Source organism: Olea europaea, unplaced genomic scaffold (assembly GCF_002742605.1).
Source record: "Olea europaea var. sylvestris unplaced genomic scaffold, O_europaea_v1 scaffold1930, whole genome shotgun sequence".
Classification (NCBI taxonomy): Eukaryota; Viridiplantae; Streptophyta; class Magnoliopsida; order Lamiales; family Oleaceae; genus Olea; species Olea europaea.
Genome location: NW_019237129.1, coordinates 106,835 through 120,963, shown reverse-complemented (window position 1 = coordinate 120,963; position 14,129 = coordinate 106,835). Strand labels below are relative to the sequence as shown.

Below are 14,129 nucleotides of genomic sequence, written 5' to 3'. Positions count from 1 at the left end.
TCAAATATAATTTTTTTTCTTTGTAAATCTCCTTGTAAGACTTAACTCTACTTCAATTCAAAGATATTGTAATAGCACTAAACATTATTTTGTTTTTTGAGAGGTATTATTGATATGATATTATTTTACTTCTAAAAAATTGGGATCTTTTTTAGTGGATATACAGATGGAGCTTATCTCCCAAATCTACGTAAAGTTAAAGCATGAACATGATATATGTTTACACGTGTAAGAACTACTATATCTTGAAGATCTGTGAAGCAAACCCTGATAGCAATAGCAAAATTAACATGTTCAAATCATTTTGAAATTATTACAATCCATGAAGTACATCGAGAATGTGTATACACTACAACAAAAACAACTTTTTACGGCATTCATTTAACGCATGCATCTACTGCATGCCGTAAAAAGAGACTAATTACCGCATGCGCTATATGAATGCCGTAAAAAATTAATTAATTAAAGTATTTATGGTGTACATCCTCTGCACATCGTATTAAATGAGCATTTACGGCATGCTTATAGTGCACGCCGTGTATTGTAAAAAATATGAAATTTACAAAGCCCTAAACATCATTTCTCCCCATTCCCCTCCCTTCAACAGTGCCTTTCCACAACTTCGCCCGATGCCACAGCTCTCTCTTGTCTCTCTCTGCCTTCCACCGCCGACCAACGGAACCCCGCTCTCACTCTCGTCTCTCTCCCTTTACTTTAACGTCTACGCCACCGTTGGCATCAATAGGGTAAGTAATTACTTCTTTGTCTTCAGGATTCGAGTTTCAAATTAGAATATGGGTTGTAAATCCTGAAATCCAAACCTAACATTTCATCTCTTCTCTCACTCGATGGATGACAGCTCTCTGGGACTCTCACTCTCAAAGTCTCTATCAACTACCTGGGCACCATCTGCAAAAGAAAGTATAAGTGATGATTTTATTTTCTACCAATTAGTAAAAATTAGTATCTGGTTGTACATTTAGGATTAATCTATTAGGAAGAAAGGATTTGAGAAAAATATAGCGTAAATTAGGAGTGGATTATAATTTAATTGATTATAATTTATTATACATTTATTTGATGGGATGTGTTAGATTACTGATTAATTAACAAGTTATAAATTTTATACTATTTGTGTTACCTTGCTTGAACTCCTGTCATTCAAGTACTTATATAGATGATTTAACATCCTTTTTAATTTATGATTTTCTTTATACTAAACTTGCCTTGCCTCGTCCATATATTCTCCTTATTGTATTTGATTTTCTTTATACTAAACTTGTCTTGCTCTTATGTTGTTCGGGATATTGCCGTGGCTCTTGGTTTGGTGGCAATTGCTTTGCATTTCAGTAGTTGGACTTTTGTCCTGTGTATTGGTTTGTGCAGGGGACAATTTTCTGGGCAATTTTTTTTATTGGCCATGATTGGTAATCCCTTTTTCCTTTCTCAATATCTACTAACTTTATATATCTAATACAAAAACAAAATGTCAATTAAGATTAATGAGATTTGATTACTTGGATTGGTGAGACTGCCCAATATAACAAAATTTTACTTTCACTGTCAACACAAGTAAATGCTATGAAAAGGACGGAATTGTCTATGATTGGTGTCTTGTTGATTACAGTGGCCATGGGAGCTTCTCCGAGAATCTCAATCTCAATAATATCATGGGACACATCTTGCATTCTTCCATTCTTGTACCGTACCATGGATGGTTAGTCTTGAAAATATCTCCAATCCATAATGTAACGCTGTAGAAAACTGATGTTCTTATTTATGTTAGCATTATAAGATAATCAACCACAGGACTCACCATCAAAATCATGGACATGTTGAAAATGACGAATCATGGGTACTGGTAATGTTTTCCATAGATTCTTGAGCTTTTCTTGATTCATGGGTACACGACAATTTTTGTTTGTCTTTCTTTTAAGAATCTGTGGGTAATTTGTGGTTATGATTTCTTAACTGGATGGTCTAATTTATGTCCCTGCCATTTCTTTTCTCATTCCAGTTGCCAGAGAAGATCTACAAGAATCTGGATTTGTCAATCAAATTCCTCAAATATGAAATCCCTTTTCCCCTGTTTGCATATCGCCAGTATCAGGTAAGGTTACCTGTGACATTATTACAGTTAAAAAGAAATTTTAAGTGTACTTTTTTTATAACGTGGCGACATTGGACCTGACATGATAAAAGGATCATGTCCTGCTCAATACTTACGTATAATGGATTGGACAATCCTCACACGATTAAGAGAGTGCTACTTAACTAAACTTCTGTTTTGTTGGTCTTGTATTGCAATGGTCTAGGAGTCCAGGGAAGAAAGGTTCACACTTCAATCCTTACAGTGATTTGTTCAAAAGCAATGAGAGTTCCAACACCACCACTCCAGTGGATATTGGTGAGACATGCTAGATGTGTTCTACCGCAAAAAAAAAAAAAATTGAGGTTGTTGCTCCAGAGAATTTTGATTATATATGGAAAAAGGAAGAAATTACAAAAGGGAGGAACTTACAAATTTACTAGAAAAATGTTAAATCTGAAGACTCCAGTGATAACTCCGAGGCAGAACCATTTGGTAGAATATATAGTGGAGCAACACTTCGCCATCCGTGTCTTTGGCTTCTGAGAATTATTTAGACACAATCTACATTTTTTTTTTCATTTTGTAATAAATTGTACTTTTTTTTTGTTTATCGAAATTATGGAAAACGTAATTACGAATGTATTAATGTATGTAATTTTGTTCTTTAATTATTTTAATTATTATAGGTTTGATGGCAATCAAATGAATAAAAATTTGAAAAAAAAAATTGATGTTTAGGACTCTTTTACGGCTTGCACGTGTATGCCATAAAATGATGCATCTTTTACAGCATGCATATGTATGCTGTAAAGAGCAACATCTTTTTATGGCGTGCAAATGCATGCCGTAAAAAGTCTATCAACGGCGCACATTCCCTTTTTTACGGCATTCATTGTACGTCATAAAAAAATTGAGTATTTACAACATGGCTTTATACGGCATGCATTGTATACCATAAAAAGCAAAATTTGTTGTAGTGATAGCTGCGAAATATGACCTATTATATTCAAGTATCATGTGGATTAATTTCAACAAAAATAGTTCAACATTATTTTATGATGACAGTGCAGTTTGTAGTGCACAAACTCAAAGAAAATTATATTAAAGGAGATAAGACAAAGCATATTTTTTCTAAAATTATTTTATATATCTAAGCTTCTGAAGAATAGATACATCGATGTTTAACAAATTCGTTTGAGTGTCAATATGTTTTTCGATATTCATATTCAAGAAATTTGTTCATGAAATTGGAATGCATCGATCCAACGATCTTCAGTGATTAACAGCAAGCGACTAGACGTACTATTTTTCCTTCGTCTTAGTTTTGTCCCACTGAATTTTTCATGTGCAAGTTTTTAATGAGGCAATATTTCTTTAATACTTCAAACTTATTTTAAATTAATTTTACTCCTTTTTCCTTTTGTTTTATTTTTTTTCTTCCCAATAGGTTTTTATTAAGTTTTTTAATCTTATCGTGATACTTCGACAATATTATTTACCTTATAAGAGTGTGTTATATTCAAGTTGTTCGATAATTATTATTTACCCTATAAGAGTGCGTTATATTCAAATTGTAACTCTTAATGAATACTTATAATTATTGATTTAGAATTTGAATATAATTATTGATTTACTCTTAGTTTTATCATAATTACTTTATATTTCTTTTGTCCTTTTAATTTCACAACAATCTTAACTTTATTATAAATAATAGAATAATGCTAGATGTACTATATAGGGGAATAGTATATTGATAGTAAATGCGAGGAAAAAATTAAGAATTATTTCAAGTATCAGCCAAATTGTACAGGATATTGTACAAATAGCATGTTCGAAAAATTAATGGTGTAAATCGTGTCAGTGTAAATCAATATGCAATCAATAATATACCTATAGTAGGGTTGTTAATAATATATGCAATAATATATGTTGACCGCTGACCATTTGTACTGTACATAGCATTATCCTTATGCTCAGCCAAACATAGGTCCCCGCAACACCATTTTCTCTCAAATCCCTGAATTGACAAAATCATCCAAATTCATCACTCCACTTACCAGAATAATTGCATCCCATTACCAGAATAATTGCATCCCTATAAACACAATGAATAATCATCCAAGGGCATTATAGCAATTTCATTCAATTTGACCCCGTGACGTGCTCATGCGGGTCGATTCGCTTGTTTAAGGCACACGCCCACGCGTGGAATATGAACTCTTACCCTAACCCACCTGTATGGTCCTCTGCAAATTCTAAAATTTAAGGTACGATCCGGGTTCTTGATTAATTGGCTTCGGTGATGTGGGTTTCATAAATTCTCTTGTAAAATTTTCTTATATATATGGTTATTGGTTTTTAGGTTTCAAAAATGGTTTCTGAAGCTGCTGATTCGGACAGTGATCATGTAAATGTGGTTGCTAGGTTAGTTTTTCTGTCTATTGGGACTCTCTTTTTCCTTTTCCTGGCTTGCTGTTAAATTGAGCTCACATGTGAAGATTTCATTTGATGAGGGTTTTAATTTTATATACAAAATGGGGAGATATCAGTGTGTGATTACACTATTTACTTGTAATTATGCAAAATGGAAGGGATAAATAGGTTTTATCTTATGCAATTGGATATAAGATGGTTAATTTTTGTGGTACAAAGTTGGGGCCGGGGAAAAGTCGCTGCTACTCTTTCGTGAATACACCTGTCAACCCATGAAGAAAATGAATTGGCATATTGAAGATATAAGTTATATAAATAAGTTTGTTTCCTTTCTAGTGGATCAAGCTTTTAGATGAGGTGATTTGATAATCTTTGAGTTTTTAATAAATGCGTTCGTATCTAGTCAAATGAAGAACCTCGCTAAAATTCACAATTTAAGAGCAGTTGAAAGCAAGATTTAAGATGGAGCATGACATTATGGTACAATACTGTAAATTTGGTTGTGTTACTGGAAATGGATGATTAACGTTACTTAAACCATGTTTGAGTTCCTGATTTTCATTTGATAACTTGCATTTCTGTATCAAAGCACTGCTGCTTTGTTTTTATAGTCTGAAAACTTCATTGTGCTGCAGGTTGCATCCCAATAAAAAGAACCCTGGAAAAGTTCCAAGGAAAATTCATAAAGCCGAGAGGGAAAAGCTGAAACGAGACCACATGAATGTTCTTTTCTTGGAGCTTGGCAAGGCTCTTGGTAATAATCCATCAATATGCTGTGCTAATTGTTAATTTTATCTCTGATGGTCACAAAAGCTGCTTTACAAGGCTAAGATTAGGAAAAAGTCAAGTTACTTAAAAATAACCATTTGTCTCCAAACATGTTTGGATAACTTACTTTTTTGTTATTTTTAAGTAGAAACTATTACTTTCTTTAAAGTAAATCCTAATTCACGTCAAAATGTAACCTACTTATTTCCAACTGACTAATAAAGATTATTTACTGTGAAAGTTACTTTTTTCTTAATAAGTTATACTTTTAAGCATGTGTTCAATCATGATCAGTTAATTTGTAAAAATACAAGTTGACAATGTATCGCAAATCTTCTGTACAGAACCAGAATATCCGAACAACGGAAAGGCGTGTATACTAAAAGATTCGATTCGACTACTGGGAGAATTGTTTACACGGGTCGACAGTCTTAAAAAGGAGCACACTACTCTGCTGTCTGAATCTAATTATGTAAGCTCCCTAAAGGCACTTTTGTTGTGTAATTTTAGAGGACTGCATAACATATCGAGGGTTCTCTTACTCATCAGGCTTCTTAAATTCTGTTTAAGTTTTCTGTACTTCATCTTGGCTGCTGATAGATCATAAATTTGTTCATAAAAATTAAGATCCGTTTGAAGAATTTATGAACGGTAAGTCAGTTTGTCTTCATCTGGAAAATATTTCTTGACTCTTGTTTCGGATTCTTAAAACTTGTGAAGGTTAAGCATCTAGATATCATCTTCTGAAGACACCTATATTTAAGGGAATATTTCCTGATTTTATTTTATTATTATTATTATTATTTTTTATCATATATTCGGATCAGAGTTCTGGGCGAGACATGAAATCACCTCTCTCAGGTTGCCAGTTTAATGGATTGATTGTGTCAATCAAACATATATTCTTTTTTATGGCTCAAAACCAATGTCCAAAGAAAGTACCAATCATTTACATATTTTATCATGTAAATTTCTTGTCAAGATGAATATTCTTTGATTCAACATCTTCCATTTTTGAGTGCCACATAACTTTCAAGATGGAAGTTATCCTATAGATGCTGTATTCATGCCTGTCTCTTGAAAACATGAATGCAACAATACCGGGATCTAAATTTTCAGCACACTATTTTTTACACTTTAAAACTAAAACTGTCATGCAGAATGGACTGTCATACGGAATGGGTTATCTGATCTTTCCACAAAGAATTAATTCCAAGTAATTCTCTTTGTTGGACTTTGTGGAGTATTGTATCGTATACTTATCCAATTGACTTCAGATTGATCTAATATTATGTATCCATGTGTTGGATCGCCCCAATATTCCCTTATTTTTAAAGGATTATTTAGGGGGTTATTTTCTCTTAGATACAGATCGACACATGAGATCGCAGTTGTAATTTTTTCCTTCTTCAACTAGTGGCAAATGCACATAACTTTTATGGAGAATTGTGAACCTGGGTTTGCTCATGTGCATTATTTATTTTGCTAGCTAAATATTGCTTTCAAAATTAAGATTAGGACTCAATTATTTTGTTGGTATTTTCAAGCTCGAGATATTTCTCAATATAGTTGTGCATAATTGTTTAATCTATATGCTTCATAATTATGGATAGGTTACAAATGAGAAAAACGAGCTCGAAGAGGAAAATGCTGCCCTTGAAGCACAAATTAAGAGGCTGCAGGGCCAGATAGACGAAAAGGTTCATTTGCAGGACGCAAGTATTTCTCGACTGGAAAACAGCGCTATCTTACAACTGCCAGAAGATCATCCTACATTCCCTCTAGCTGGACATGCACCGCAGACGACGTCGATTATGGGTCCTGTATACGTCATGCCACTACAACCCGACTCCCTACTGTATGCCGGGTCGGGGTCCCATGCTGATGTGAATCTACCTGCTCCACCATCGAATGTGAGCAAGCCGCGCCCTCGTTATCCTTCATCTTCGGATTCTTGGCCATCTAATATTCTCACCGTACAGCCAAATGTTGCTGAACAGATCTGATAAACTAGAGGTAGGCTAGGTACGAGGAGACTGAGGCTTTTGTAATGTATTGAAATTGCTTCAATTTGATTCTTGGGATTTAGAATGCAAGTCTATATTGTAAATGATGATTCGTATGTGAACTTTAGCTTGGCTTCTGAATGGAATTCTTTTGAGTCCTTTGATTTTTCTATGAATAAAGCTGAACAAACAAGGTCAAAGATTGGGGCTTCTTTCCAAAGAATGAAGTGACAGATTTTGATTGACAATTTTTCTTTAATTTTTTTTAACTGCAAATGAGAAAATGTCAAGTGTATTTGTGTATGAATCCTTATCATTGAATCTGTTCATATAGCAGAATTACTTTTCTAGTGCTTATACTTTAGTCTACTACTATTGGTACGAAGATGATTGATTGTCAATCAAATTCCCTTTTATTAAACTAGTAATGGGCTAGAATCCAATTTAAATGTGCTCAGGGCACCGCCAACGTTTTAAGCGATTCACTATTTTTAAATTACGTATTTTACAATTTAAAGAGCATGTATAAATTTAGAGGATAAAAGGTTTTATGTACTAATATAGGATCTTTATATTCAATACTTAATTTTATTACTCCAAAAATATATTTATTGTTTTTTCCTATCTTTTATTTTCATTAGCTGCCCTCCAAAATTATTTTCTTCTTTGAAAATTAAAATATTTTGAATGCATTTAGTGGGTAAACTCACTTTCTAATTTAAAAATTTAATTTAAAAAGTTTTTTAGAGCATAATTTTAAGGGAAAATTCATATATAAGAGATTAAGAATGAAACGTTTCAAAATTAAGAAACAAACTTTAAAATTTCAAAAATTAGATTTTTTTTAATTTTATATATAAGCTAATTAATTAAACATATATTTTATTAATTAAATATATTAAGGTCCGAAATCCATACAATTTGGTTACAAATTATTTCTCGATCACAATAAAAAATTTTATAGATCACAGTTTATTCATCGATCACAAAATCAAAACTTTTACTGTTCACTTGTTATTTTTCAATCAGAAGATACCCAAATTATTGGTCATGCCACCTTTAGATCCACCAGCGATCTAACAAAAATATTGCTATCGCCAAATCCACCAGCAACGCCACCTCCACCACAATTCCACAACCGACGACCACAAACACCATCATAACCACCAATGCACCAAAAACACCATACAGTAATCTCCTGCTACATCACCTACAGCCATCGTCAAAAAGCCGCAAAATCTCTTGCAACTTCATTATCCTCCACCAATACGTATACTCAAACCACACAACATTCACCTCCCACCCTGACAATTCTCAAGCCGTGTTCTTCCTCCATAAATTTCATAGATTAGTTCATTAAAAAAAAACTAATGTGACAATGGTTGGAGTTTGTGGTGACTGTGTGGGTCAGATCTATAGCAAATAAAAAGAATGAGAGGTAAGAGTAGAGAGAGAATCGATTGAGAAGATAAAGAGAGGAAGAAAATAGTGGAAATGGTTTTAGGATTTGGGAAGAAAAAGAGGTGGGTATGGAGAGGGGGAGAGAGAGAGAGAGAGATGAGAAATTAATTAGGGTTTGTGATGAAAATTGTATATTTAATATTTAAATATGAAATATCTGATTTGTGAGTAATGAAACCTCCTCCTTGTTTTTAGAATAATGATCTTTAAATATAGGGCGGGACGTAAATTCCACTAATTTTAATGGTTACTCATTAAAATATAGAGCATCTTACATTTAAATTTTTTTTTAGAGATGCTCTTATATACTTGAGGGAGGGAGAGTAGATTTACATTACTTTGACTATGATCAAGATCCATGTGGTCATCTTTATATGAAAGAGGTCGTATTGTGACATCGTGTGTGCAACAAATTATTTTGTGTATTGTTGTGTATGTACCGTTGGCTACTTCCATTCAACTATGGGCACGAAACCAACTTAAATGTACATGATTAGTTGAGGGAGACTTTGGCCAAACGTGATTCGGTGATAAGTTTGTTCCTTTAGGGTCTACTTGCAAGTTTTAGAATATTGGTTATAGGTGTATTTGAAAAACTGATTTTAAGCGTTTATAAGGATTCTAATTTTAGATTTTTTTTTTTTTAGTAACAATTTTTAAAACAGTCCAACTTATGATTGAGAGTTTATTATCCATCAATTCTAAAGGTTTTTAAAACGTTCATGTCTTAATTTTTTGGCGTTTTCACACTTAATTATACATTTGATTTTGCAAACCGTCCTTCTGTCCATTTCTTGTCAATTTCTCCGTTAAGTGAACACCCATAGTCAATTTTCTTTTCAAAATGAAAGGGTAATGTCGTTTCCTTGAGGTTTCTCTTCAATAATTTACCCTTTTCTTCCCTTTCTTAGAGCATTCTTCGCATCATCCTCTCTTCTTTTCTCTATATCCATTTGTGGGCACATATGAAGTAATTTTGTGCAACATTTATCTAGATCAATTTCTCTGTCCTACAAGGGAAGGATCTTACGAAGAAGAAAGAAGAACCACCAGTTTGTAGGGAGGGAGATCTAATTATGGATCAACTGGTAAAGCTAACTAGTAAAGGTTGTGGTGTCCTTGTTATAGACCATGACCATCGTCAGCTATGTACATTTACAGATGGTGAATTGCAGCATACACTGAAAGCTAGTGGTAAAACTATCTTCAAGCTCTCAATGTGAGAAATGTGTAACAGGTAAAGTACTATTCCTCTCCTGTTTACCATCTCTTAAATCTATTAATTGTTCCGATATTCATAAAGTGGCTCAATGCGTAACTTCAGCCAACGGCGTAATCAACTCAAGCAAATGATTGGTGAAACCATTATGTGATTATATTGTAATCAAATCATAACATACATTGCACCATATGGAGTTTGTCGGCAGTCACATTATTCTTCTTCCTTAGTTCGACTTGGACTCTGTGGTGAAACGAATATGATATCCGATTAATCCAATACCACTTTGTTGAAGAAAAATAAGAGATTTATAGCCACGATATGAAGTAAAGATCTCAAAGACTCAAAAACAATGTAATTTGCAAAGTAAAGAAGATTTTAGTATAATATGGAGAAATAATATGAAGTTTAATCATAATGAAGACTCAACCATATATAGAAAACAAATCTTGGATGTCCAAACCGTAATAATAGAGTTGTAGTTGTAGTAGAATGCAAGAAAACTCATCAAAACACGAAAATAGATGTACCAGATCGGCTAATGCTCCCAGGTTGATGCGATGTATTCCACCAGTTGACTGAAAACTTGATTATTGGTATATCGATAGGTCAAGATAACATCATCGCTCGCTCTCGATTGGCTAGCACCAAGCAGGCTTTAGCTTCTCTGCTTTTGGTGCTCCAGCGCCAAACTAGCCCCAGGCTAGCGAAAATGTGGTTAGAATACTGTCCAGTCCATAATTTCAACATTTTCAAGTTCAACACAAATTTTAACTCCCAATAGGACTTTCAAATATAAATTCAACTAGAATTTGCCAAATAAACTTGAATAGAATTCCACAATAGCATTCCAAAAAAATTTCTTCTCATAAAACTCTCAATTATCTTCAACAAAAAATTCGAGTTACACTCAAATTCTAACAGTCTCCACCTTGACAAGAATTCCACTGCAATAAACAAAATTTCAAATCAAAAAAATTCTCCACCTGGATACAAATTTCACTTCAAGGAATAAAGACTCTTTAATGAAAAATACAAACAAATTTCTCCATCAAAAATTTTTTAATTAAAAAAATTCCCTATCTCTGCTACCCCAACTAGGGCCAAAGTGATCTAATGGCCATCTAACAAGGTTGAAACAAGCCCTATAATAGCATCAACAGAATGATCTTGGCTAGAATCAATACCGTTAATTGCATTCTAAGATTCAACTAAATCGGCAAAATTGTACCTATGTAGAATCGTATGGCCAGAAATGGATATGTTACTAGCAACTAAATACAATGACACCGTTGATGATGGTGACAATGAGGATTTACCTAAGACTTCTAAATTAAATTAAGAGGTATTCTTTAAAGAAGACCCTATATTATAGACTCCAATGGTACATAATCTAACTTCAAATCCACCCGAGTTCTTAAAATATTATGACTGCTCAAAGATTCTTATAAGTCTATAAGACTACAAGATATATAAATGGGATTTTCTATGCATCTTTATCAACACACAGGCTAATTTACTAACCTTCAAGACTCCACCTTCAACAATATACATGTTCCCTTCTAAATTAAGAATGCTTAAGGAGATAAAATTTATCTTCAAATATAGTACATGTCTAACAGAATCAAGTGTTCTAATCATCCTATCAAACATCTTTATTCTGAACTAATCGATATTAGTTATCCAATAAGGTGTATTATTATTTGTCATTACATCATCTTTTTGAAACTTTTCGTATGTTGGAAAAAAAATTCGATTGGGAAACATAAGAAAATTACTAGCTGTATCAAGAATCCAAGCTTCATCGGGTTTGGAGTTGTTGTCAGACATAAGAAAGAATATCATGACTATAAAAAAAACATGTCTCTAAAAGAAATGTATGAAGTGGGCAACAAACACAATAAAATCAAGCCCGAAGCTTCTTCATCATATTTGACTTTCAAGGTTTCCAAATTAACGACAATTTCTGTAAAAGTAGCTAGCTGATTCTCAAGAAATGAACCTTTCTGTCATACTATGAGAATATAGACGTTGTTTCAAATGCAATTTTCTGTTAAGACTCTTCGTATAATTGCTCTAATGTCAACCATAATGCAACTGCTGATTTCTCCTTCAAAACATCCTGAAGAATATTATTTGAAAAATGAATATGCATTTGAGAGCCTTTGATCCCTCCATTGTTTCTCCCTCATAGTCCAAGTTGTAAGCATCTTATCAAATCCCAACTACACATTGTCCAAATCCATCTGAATGATTCCACCATAGTATTTCAAACAGAAATCTTCAATAAAAAATTCGAATCACGCCCAAATTCTAATAGACTCCAATGTTAATCAATTCATAGATAGGGAGAGAAGGAGAAGAATGCTCTTTTTAAAATGAACTCTTATTTTGCGGTTTCGAGCTTCAATGGACGACAGATCGTAGCCATGGTTTACATCAACTTCCATTAGAGATTTGACATTTGAGAGCAAATAACGTTAAACATTTTCTAAAGTTCAATCACTGACCAAAACTCTAACATTTTAAATTTCAATGAACTAAAGACAATTGACTCAAATTAAAATGGAAAAAATAGGACTGCAAGCCAACACTAGCAGCAGCTACATGAAGTAAACAGTTGCAGCCGGTACAATTACAAGGAAATTTCATACTTGATATCGAATAAACGAAAAAACAAACACTTGCATTTGATGGAAATGTAGTTCATACAAGACAATTCAAATAATACGAAAAACAAACACAATACATTATCAGAAACAAATTTAAAAACGCATAATCAACCAAACGATTGATCCATCATCATGAGCATAACACCAAAAATCTAGTAATCCTCACCCTCTTCTTCATCTCCTTCAGCTGACTCGGCACCAACTTCCTCGTAGTCCTTCTCCAAAGCAGCAAGATCCTCTCTCGCCTCAGAAAATTCACCTTCCTCCATACCTTCTCCAACGTACCAGTGCACAAAAGCACGCTTAGCATACATCAGATCAAACTTGTGGTCAATTCTTGAGAAAACTTCTGCCACACTAGTCGAGTTGGAAATCATACAAACAGCACGTTGAACCCTAGCCAAATCACCACCGGGCACAACTGTAGGTGGCTGGTAGTTAATACCGCACTTGAATCCTGTTGGGCACCAGTCAACAAACTGGATAGTCCTCTTAGTCTTGATAGTGGCCACAGCTGCATTAACATCCTTTGGGACAACATCACCACGGTACATCAAACAACAAGCCATGTATTTTCCATGGCGTGGATCACATTTTACCATCATAGACGATGGCTCGAAAGCAGTGTTGGTGATTTCAGCAACAGATAGCTGCTCATGGTAGGCCTTTTCAGCGGAGATAACTGGCGCATATGATGAAAGCATGAAGTGGATCCTAGGATAGGGAACCAAGTTTGTCTGGAACTCATTCACATCAACATTCAAAGCTCCATCAAATCGCAGAGATGCTGTCAATGAAGAAATCACCTGCACGTGTCAAGGTAACATAAAAAAAAAAAATCAATACACTAATTGATCAAAAGTCGTGGGACAAAGATCTAAACATTAATCAACAATATTAATGTTTCAACGAATGTATACCTGAGAAATGAGCCTGTTGAGGTTAGTATAAGTTGGCCTTTCAATGTCAAGTGATTTGCGGCAGATATCATAAATAGCCTCATTATCAAGAAGCACAGCAACATCAGTGTGCTCCAAAAGAGAATGAGTTGAAAGCACAGAGTTATAAGGCTCAACAACAGCAGTTGAAACCTGAGGGGAAGGGTAAATTGTGAAACCCAACTTTGACTTTTTACCGTAGTCAACCGAAAGCCTTTCAAGCAACAGTGATCCAAGCCCAGATCCGGTACCACCACCAACAGCATGGAACACCAAGAACCCTTGCAGCCCAGTGCAATTATCAGCAAGCTTCCGGATCCTGTCAAGACACAGATCCACGATTTCCTTGCCAATGGTGTAGTGTCCTCTAGCAAAGTTATTGGCAGCATCCTCCTTCCCGCTGATGAGCTGTTCCGGGTGGAAGAGTTGGCGATAAGCTCCAGTGCGAACCTCATCGATCACAGTAGGCTCCAGATCTACAAAAACAGCCCTCGGGACGTGTTTTCCAGCACCAGTTTCACTGAAGAAGGTGTTGAAGGC

At 34.3% G+C, this 14,129-nt stretch overlaps 2 protein-coding genes and 1 long non-coding RNA gene across 3 annotated transcripts in view; 2 read left to right on the top strand and 1 right to left on the bottom strand.

Annotated features, from left to right (window-relative positions):
• The first annotated feature begins 1,403 nt into the window (after positions 1-1,403).
• LOC111379102 lies at positions 1,404-2,099 on the top strand. Its single transcript, XR_002700002.1, has 4 exons — positions 1,404-1,427; positions 1,628-1,717; positions 1,787-1,903; positions 2,018-2,099. It is a non-coding gene; the product is annotated as an uncharacterized LOC111379102 (long non-coding RNA).
• Positions 2,100-4,171: 2,072 nt separating this feature from the next.
• LOC111379096 (transcription factor bHLH47-like) lies at positions 4,172-7,499 on the top strand. Its single transcript, XM_023002430.1, has 5 exons — positions 4,172-4,359; positions 4,455-4,516; positions 5,161-5,279; positions 5,638-5,765; positions 6,907-7,499. The coding sequence occupies exons 2-5, from the start codon at positions 4,464-4,466 to the stop codon at positions 7,297-7,299; spliced, it is 693 nt and encodes a 230-aa protein (XP_022858198.1). The 5' UTR covers positions 4,172-4,359; positions 4,455-4,463; the 3' UTR covers positions 7,300-7,499.
• A 5,143-nt stretch (positions 7,500-12,642) lies between these two features.
• The window catches only part of LOC111379094 (tubulin alpha chain-like), a 2,206-nt gene continuing 719 nt past the window's right edge, over positions 12,643-14,129 (bottom strand). Inside the window, exons 2-3 of the mRNA XM_023002429.1 lie at positions 13,572-14,129; positions 12,643-13,457 (exon numbers count right to left, since the gene is read on the bottom strand). The exon at positions 13,572-14,129 is cut by the window's right edge and continues 7 nt beyond it. Of these exons, the coding sequence (XP_022858197.1) occupies positions 12,804-13,457; positions 13,572-14,129 (1,212 nt within the window). The 3' untranslated portion in view covers positions 12,643-12,803. The remainder of the gene's footprint in view (positions 13,458-13,571) is intronic.

Coding starts and splice junctions, on each gene's coding strand:
- LOC111379096 (XM_023002430.1), top strand. CDS start 4,464: ATGGTTTCTGAAGCTGCTGATTCGGACAGTGATCATGTAAATGTGGTT. Junction 5,280..5,637: donor GGAGCTTGGCAAGGCTCTTG/GTAATAATCCAT, acceptor TCTTCTGTACAG/AACCAGAATATCCGAACAAC. Junction 5,766..6,906: donor TGCTGTCTGAATCTAATTAT/GTAAGCTCCCTA, acceptor AATTATGGATAG/GTTACAAATGAGAAAAACGA.